The 9,599-nt window shown below is 30.5% G+C and overlaps 1 protein-coding gene across 1 annotated transcript; it reads left to right on the forward strand.

Moving 5' to 3' along the window:
- The first annotated feature begins 6,388 nt into the window (after nucleotides 1-6,388).
- On the forward strand, nucleotides 6,389-7,724 carry LOC131056900 (protein DMP3). Its single transcript, XM_057991173.2, has one exon. It carries the CDS (start codon nucleotides 6,499-6,501, stop codon nucleotides 7,162-7,164), a length of 666 nt encoding a protein of 221 aa, XP_057847156.1. The 5' UTR covers nucleotides 6,389-6,498; the 3' UTR covers nucleotides 7,165-7,724.
- Nucleotides 7,725-9,599: the final 1,875 nt, after the last annotated feature.

Genomic DNA, 9,599 nt, shown 5'->3' on the forward strand with positions numbered 1-9,599 from the left:
CTGACTATAACATTACATCATGGTAAATCAACCAAGGTCAAACCAGGATTAGAATTTGATTAGGGCAGGGGTACTACAAATCCACTAGTATTTTCTTCCCAAAACTTAAAATGCAACTTATAATTCCTAATTTCCAACAACAACTCTGAGTCTCCAAGATTGGAGAGTGGGTGATCAAAATCCTAAGTTTGAATCCCCTCCCTAAGTAGACTCTTCTCACACTTTCCAACCTCTTGGAAAGGATGTGAGATCTCATAGGTTGGTCTTCCCAACTTCCTACATGCTTTCTAAAAATGGAAACTGAAAAAGGTAAGAGAAAGTGGGGAAGAGAAACTATCACTCAAATGAGAGGTTGTCTAACCAAGGAGAAATCCTCAAAAGTTGAATTTTCGTACATCTTGGAAACTCAACTTTTGAGGTGACTTGACAATCACATGTGAGTGGTCACATGGTTAAAATTGACCTTTACCCATAGGTATAACATATGGGCCTTCAAAATTACCCTAAACCTAACCTTAGGAGTTAGTTTGACCCTCTGGAGACTCACCTAAAGTTTACCTACGGGTCAAACTTGAGTTGACCATTATAATGGCTCTCTAACCAAGACTCTATTGGGACCACACTAAGATATTTTGAATAATGCATTGGTTATACAAATTCCCTCCAAGGGACATGTCATTGCCAACTCACTTCACAACACAAGTGTCAAGTGACACCATAAAAATATACAATACTTTAATACGCATGGCACATCCCTTTTTGGAATTAAAAAATTTAACAAATACAAATTAAACACACATTCGAGCATTCACATTTACAAATAAAACACATTACACACGAGGTGTTGTCTCTCCAAATAGACAACCCTTGGCTTCACAAACACACATAGGTTTAGCTTGATTCTCTGAATAGTTTCCATGGTCACATGGATTAGTTTTCATGCACATCTCACCTTGCACATTAGTAATCTCAAATATTCATATGTAATATTAACATATGAAAAGAGTACAATTCAGACTCTTTGCATACAATTTACATCATAACTATCAATTTATCAATTATCCAATAGAATCCACATGAAATAATTTACTCAATGGCATCATCATAATCATCTTGAATTCAATCATTCATAAGGCATGCATCCATGTTTTCTAACATCATAATTTAAGTGCTGCAAATCAAAAATAAATGGCATACACCATATCAATGTTATCCAATCACTGGATCATATAGAATCTAAATCCATAATTCATCAAAATGTGCACTACAAGGTAAAATGATTCCATAACATGGTTCAATTACTTTTCCCAATAATTCTCATGCGGCCATCTACTCATCTGCAACACCAATGCAATCATATAAAACAATCACCAGTTAGGCATGCACAATGAATCACAACATCATCAATCTAAGTACCAAAATCAATCATAATGTGGAATTACATCTTATCCACTAGTCTCATGAGGATCCTATGCAAAAATGGTCTCATGACCGTGATGTATCAAGGTTGTATGTTGAAAGATAAGTCCATGACAACAATGAAAGATATTCTTATGATGGGTTTGGGATATGACCCCTAACGTATATATGATACACAAGCAAATTATGTCTAATTATCCCCCAAGGGGTCAACATTTACTAATTTATCCATCTAACGTAGCCCATCCTTTTGAATCATAGCACCTTTACATAGTGTACCAATCATCCATGCAAACTATTAATAAGGTCAACCAATGTCAAACTAGGTTAACCAGAGCTTGATCGGGGAGTGGCTCTACACATGTAAATTTAGTAACATATAACAAATGTATTATACTTGTATAGATATCTTAAATACATCTATCTAAAGAAATGAGAGATATCAATTGAAACTATTTTATTTACCTTAAAATTATTTTATTTCACTTTAAATTATATTTATTACATACAAAAATATTTCAATAATATTGTATCTACCTTATTTTTTTATTCGATATTGACATCTAATTTTTTATATTTAAATTTTAAACTTCTTATCATTGCTGAGAAAATCATCAAAAATAAAAAATAAAAAAAAAATTTATAAAGAACATTGTAATTATGAAATGATGGATTTTTCTTTTAAATATCTTTATTTTAATTTTAATTTATATATATCTAAAAATTGTAATTTTGATGAGGGTATATTTTGTTTTATATGATGTTTATTTGAAAGATATTAAGTTTATAATTAATGTTAACATTTTGACATGTGTATGGTTGTCAAATTTAAGCTAAAAGACAAAATTTAACATTAACACACTCATGCCATTTCACTCCACCCCTTGTTGTCATTGTAGAATGCCTCTCGGTATTAATAAAATATCAATAAATTAATTTAATATATTACAAAAAATATATATAAAGAAATTATTTCTTGCCTATTTAAAACCTCCCTGTAATATAATTATATTAAAAAGGTCTATGTAAGTTTATAGAGAAAAGGATGAATCATGGATGTCACTTCAGTGGTGAAAATATCATAAATGTAGAGCTTCAAGAAAATTTGGAAAAGCAAATGAAAAGAGGGATTTTAAAAGGTTTAGAGTTTGAACAAGGGATTTTTTTCAATAATAATTGAGAAAGATAGATAGTACAAGGAAAGATAGGATGACGAGGGATGTGAATCTCTTGTAAATGATGTCATATCATGCAAAACTACATTTATCAAATGATCAATTTTTGAACTACCATTTTAGTCACAAGATCATTGTGCTTGAAAAAAAATTATGTAAAAAACAAATGGGGTAGTTTTAAACACTAAACATGTCTAGATTTTACCACATAAATGGTAGAAACAATGAAATAAGAACACAAAAATATCAGAGGATGGGGCAAATAAGGTTTGGGGCTTTAAGGGCATGACAATAATTACTAGTACGGTGGTTGGAGTGTATGGAGAAACAAAGGATGGATAAGTTGATAATCTAGCCCAAATATACTACAAAGCACTTTTCTTTAAATCTGTAACATAATTGTATAAATTTTTTGATTCAATGCAACAAAGTGCAAAAATGGGTACTTATCATTACATCATGTTTGATAATCACTTATGAGATGCCTATAAGTGCATTCCAATAATCACTTTGTTTGAAGGATTTTGATTAATGCGATGATAGAATAATAACTAGCTTGGAAGGTCATCTTTAGAATATAAAATTTTAGATTTGAAGGAGTTATGATTTGATATTTAAATGAGTTAAATTAGGTTGTAGTAAACAAGTTTATCTTGGATAAACCTAAAGATGTGAACTAATTCGAGAAAAAATAATTTGTAAGGCTCTGATTAAGTATATATGTATATCAAATAAATTGAATCAAATCTTATATTATACTTCTACAAATTTTACAAAAATAACAAATAATAAAATATATACACTTGTATTACTTACAAAGTATCAAAAATAGAAAATAAAATGTTATAGTAATAAATATAAAATCATATGCCTTAGAATCATCTAAAATAAAAAATATACTAGTATCTTGATATCTTAAATACATCTATATAAAACACAATGTGAGATATCTCTTGATGTTTAGTGATTTCTACATAGATGTATTTAAGATATTTTTATACAACTTTTTATAAATTATTTAATCTATAACTATATCAATAGTGGCAATTTTTTATGAAAATAAATTATATATAGATGTATTTAAGATATACTTAATCTATAATTTTAATAATTTTTTTATAATTATATTAATATTGTAAAATTTTATGAAAATAAATTGTTTCAATTGTTTTATATATTATTATATTTAAACTTAAATAAAAATAAATAAATTATTTATTACATGCAAGATTTAGTAATTTAAACTAAGCTAATACATATGTAACCAAATAAATGACATAAATCTCATTTAGTTTACTTTGGAATTAAATTATGACAAATTTAATTGGAGCAAGTAATATCAAAATTTATATTTATTTATAATATGTCAGATATATTATTAAAAAAATATTTTTATTTATTTATGAAAAAAGATGATACAATGAAAAATAATTTCATTTTGTATATTTTATAATATTTATTGTATAAATATTAATTATTTAATAGATAAATAATTGTTGATTTTATCATAAAAAGTAAGATTTTTATTAACACTCATCCTACTAAACTTCATCCCTTGCTCTCATTATATAATTCTTATGACATAATTAGAACATAAATAAAATAAAGTTATAAATCTTTTTGTTTTTCTTTATAATGAGTTTATATATATTCTAACACTAATCAAGCTTTACAATATTATTGAATTATATATTTCATTAATTATAAATGCAAAATACTGAAAGATTACTTGTTTGTTGGTTTATGTGAATGAAAAACTCAAAGGTATTTGAGAAAGTTAGTTGGCTATGTTTATCTAACATATTTCATTTAAATTAACAAATATACACACATGTTTCAAAAATTTAATAAATCATTATTATAGTTAAATGTGCATTCAATATGTGTGGAATACATATTATCACATAAATCATTTTTTAATGTATTTTAAATTTGTTGTTATTTACTATTTTAATATAGATGAAATATTGAATCACTATTATATATTTGATCTTTGACTATTGAATGAAGGTTTTGAAATAACATTCATGAGTTCAAATAAATTATAGAACCTACAAGTAGCCAACAATGTAGATAAGCACAAAAGACCATAACGAACGAGGATCAAATAGTCTATTGGACCTATGAGCAGCCAACAACACAGATAAGCACAAAAGACCATAAAGTACCAAGATCAAATAGTATATAGGACCTATGAGCACCCAACAACACAGATGAGCACAAAAGACTAAAACAAGTTGAGGTCAAACAATATATGGGACTACTAGTAGACAACAACATAGATAAGCACAAAAGACCAAAATAAGTTGAGGTCAAATACTCTATGGCACCTACAAATAACCAACAATGCAAATAAACACAAAAGACCAAAACAAACCAATGTCAAATAGTCTATGAGATCTACAAGTAGCCAATAACATGAATAAGTGAAAAAAACCAAAACACCCCAAAGTCAAACAATCTATAAAATGTTACAATTTTTTTATTTTTTTTCTATATTAATTTATAAAGATTCTAAACCTAATTAAACCTGATAATATTATTGAATTAAATATTCTATTAATTATAAACTTCAAATACTAAAAATTATTGTTTGTTGGTTTACATGAATGGCAAACTCAAACCTATTTGAAAAAGTTCTCTCATATTCATTATTATAGTTAAATGTACATCGAGTTTGTGTGGAGTAGACACGAGTAGTTAAATGTTTATCCAATATGTGTGAAATACATAAAATCATTTAAATTATTTTTTAATATATTTTAAATTTTTTGATATTTATGAAAGTATGATATGTAGATTATCTAATTTTAACTAATGAAAATAGAATAAATATTTATTGTTTTAAATATAGATAAAATATAAAATCATTGTTATGTGTTTGATCTTTGACTATTGAATGAAAGTTTTGAATAATGTTCAAAAGTCAAATAATCTATGGGATCTGCGGGTAGCCAACAACACAAATAAGCACAAAGGATTATAACAAGCCGAGACCAAACAATCTATGGGATTTATGGGTAGCTAACAACACGGATGCACATAAAAGACCAAAACAAGTCACGGTCAAATAGTCTAAGGGACTTATGGGTAGCTAACAACACAGACAAGCAGAATAGACCAAAACAAGCCAAGGCCAAAGATTCTATAAGGTCTATGGGTAGCTAACAACACAGATAAGCACAAAAGACCAAAACAAGTCGAAATCAAATAGTCTATTGGACCTATAGATAGCTAACAATACAAACAAGCACAAAAAAACAAAACAAGCCAAGGTCAAACAGTCTATGAGACCTACGGATAGCCAACAACATGGATAAGTACAAAAGACCAAAACAAGCAGAAATCAAATAATCTGAGAGACCTATAAATAGCCAACAACTTGAATAACACAAAGATCAAACAGTCTATAAGACCTACAGATAACCAACAATACTAATAAACACCACACACCAAAAGTACCACAAACACCATGCTCATTTGATCTCCTAGCATACGGATAACTAATAATGCTAATAAGCACCACAGACCAAAACTACCACCAACACCATGCTTATTTTGATCTCCTCACCTATTGAACAGATAATGGAAGAGTAGGCGAATCAGAGGAAACTTTCTCCGCAGAAGGTGGTTAGACGAATTTAAATTCTCTCCCAACACGATGTCTATTGCATTACATTCATACGACTGTTGAATCAGCACGCAGGAAAGAGTGAACGCAATGCCCCACTCACGTATCCCTCACGAAATAATAACCTCATCATTTCTAGGATACCGGCAAACCGCCAAAGACTTTTTCTCTTACAATTACGCGCTTACTCCAAATATAAATCCACCACATTAACACAAACCAATCCTTAAAACGAAAGATAAAAAAGAAACAGCAATCAACACATCCAATCCGATGAAGAAAAGATCCAGTTCCACGATTTCACAGGCCAAAACAGACGATCAGAAAACCCCACTTGTGCCAATTGACAGCGATACCGGGCCTCACGATGATTCCAACAAGCCCCAAAATGTCATCCCGAGATCAGATTCCTCTGCACTGACACAGACGTTAGCCGGTGCGTCCCATCTAGCAAACCTTCTTCCCACAGGCACTCTCCTCCTTTTCCAAGTGCTCTGCCCGATGGTCTCCAATAACGGCCACTGCGACCACGTCAGGCGTTCCATGACCGCAATCCTGCTTACCTGCTGCGGACTTTCGGGCTTCCTGGCCAGTTTTACAGACAGTTTTAAGGGCTCCGATGGGAAGATATACTACGGCTTTGCCACGCTGAAAGGGCTCTATACTTTCGAATACATGAGCCCGGGCAGCGGAGCACCCGACCCGGCAAAGTATAAATTGCGGCTGGTAGATTTCATGCACGCATTTCTTTCTGTGCTGGTGTTTGCGGCCATAGCTCTGTATGACAAGAACGTTGTGGGATGTTTCTACCCGGCCCCGAAAGAGGAGACCGAGGAGATTCTTGGTGTACTGCCCGTGGCCATCGGTCTAGTCTGCACCACGCTTTTCGTTGTCTTCCCCACCACGCGCCATGGAATTGGGTATCCCGTCTCAAATTAATGTTACCCATATCTAATTATTTCAAATGGGATTTGTTTTATTGTTTTATTTCTTTTTTTCGGTTACTGTTTCCTTGAAAAGACTGCAAACTGTTGCTGTATAGGCAATTATCCTCTGGGGTTTCGGAATTGTTTACTTTTTGAGGCAATTCTGATCCTGTACTGTAATTCATGAAATTTCCGAGATTTTGATATTTCAGATACAATGTCTAGTCACCAACATCTTACGTCAAGAAATATTCCTGTCGTAGCATCTTTCTTCCGGCACAATCACCTTTCGGTATACGTCAATGTTATTTTACATCAGTGTTGCAGAGAGTACGTGCAGGCAAGGGAATCAAGCAAATACAGAGACAGGCGCTCCATGTGACTGTGTCTTTAGGGTTGGCTTGTCAATTCGGATACAGGAATAGGAGAAGACATGTACGTAAGCACGTGAAGTGTAAGACTTGTTACAAACAGCGGGTAAGGGGGAAAGAACTGAGGAGTTCAGGAGATCTAATCGTTGTAACAGTATGACAGTACTGGGTATAAAAGTTTGTTCCATGGAGCTTTCAATCATCAATAGTTTACAAAATGTTTTTTTTAATAATTTTTTTTAAAATACAATTTTATTTAAAATTTATTGGAATTAGTAGAGTCTGAGTTGGTCTAGTGGTGGAGAATTTGTCCTCTTGAAAGAGAGGTCATAAGTTCAAATCCCACTAGGGGGTAAGGTATGTACACCTCAATATATTATTGAAATTATTGAAATAAATTATTGAAATTAAAATATATTATGTCTAAAATTTTGAAGTTTGCATTATTGTTGATCTAGTCATCAATGTACTTTAGAGGGTGTGTTGGAATTGAAATACATTTCTTGATAGACTTTGAAAGTTTCCATTCTAAGTTTGAATGTTATCATATCCAATATTCTCATTGATGTACCTCTAGTTCAATATTAAACTAACTAAAAATAAGATTAAAATCTATATAAAAATGTACATGGATGAAATAACTATTGTGTGTGATTATATAAATACACACCAAGCTTTTGGGAATGAATATACACCTTTGTAATAATGTTTATTGCTTTTGGTAGGGATGAAGTGTAAAATTGATATTGACCATTGAAAAGTGTGGTGTTTTAAGTGTGGAGAGATGGAACACCTTGTGTACAAAATCTCTCAATATGGTTTACTATGTTTATATGGTTATTACTACAACAACTTGAAAATGCTAAATAAAAGAATTATCCTAAAATTATAGTTTTGATGTAACAAATTGACAATATAAATTAAAAATAACCCTATTCAATATTTTTAAATAGTATTAGAGTTAGAATAAAATGAGTAAATCGTAAAAAAATATTAAAGCTAAGAATGAAATTAATATTCATCAATCAAATTATTGATGAATATTTTATCACAACTAGGTAATCGTTTAGATTGGGTGCGGATTTAAAAAATTGAAGGAAAGTGACTTGTTATTTTGGCATTGGGCAATAAAGGAGGTTGATGTGGTTAACTCATACTTTGTGTGGTCCTATCACACAAGGAAGGTTAGTATCAACAAGGATATTTATTCCAACATGATAATCAATTTCTTCATAAACTTTTGACTGAAGTCAAGTTTGATACATAGATCAAATATATATCTATCAAATATAATCTCTATGTTGCCACACTTGCATTTCAACCACATAAAATCCTCTTGCCTAAACACAAAAAAAAAAAATTATTCTTGTAAATACAATAAAGAAAGTTCAATAAATAAAACTAATGTACACTTTTGTTGCTAAAATCAAGAATTCTTCATAGTGAAGATGAGTTTTTCACCATCCAATTTATCTCTTAGATAGCCTTACCATATATAGTGTAGATTAGGAAGCTTCAAAAGAAGGTATGAAACCATATGATCAACTAAAGAATATAATTATGTAGAATAAATTTAGAAATGATGTGTATAGCTTGCATCATAGTTTGAGAAGAAGTATGTCCTAATTTTCCATGAGAATAAAGTGATCGGAAGAGAGAACATGTGTACCTCTCTAAAAAGGTGATCTCCATTAGAATCAAAGATGGTGAAGCCCTTGCCATAACTTGTAGAATTTGTTGAAGAGAAATGGATATTTTTTAGAATCGAATCAAACCAAATCAAAGATGCAAACTACTATGAAATCTAACTTAAAAATATATAATTTATTTTATACAAATAGATTCAAACAAGATTTTCTCAAAAAACCACAACAATCCATTAATGACTTTTACCAAAAAAATTCAAGAAGATAAAAATAAATGTAATAACCATTTTGAAAACATGCACAGTTCTTAAAAAATAGAATAATAAGAACAAAAATATCTAAATTTTTAGATGTTACTTTAAGGGTTTTCAAAAAAAGATGCAAGACCAATACCAAATTTCCAACCACGTTCTACAAAAGTTCATTTATAC

The sequence above is a fragment of the Cryptomeria japonica genome, chromosome 1, assembly GCF_030272615.1.
Source record: "Cryptomeria japonica chromosome 1, Sugi_1.0, whole genome shotgun sequence".
Classification (NCBI taxonomy): domain Eukaryota; kingdom Viridiplantae; phylum Streptophyta; class Pinopsida; order Cupressales; family Cupressaceae; genus Cryptomeria; species Cryptomeria japonica.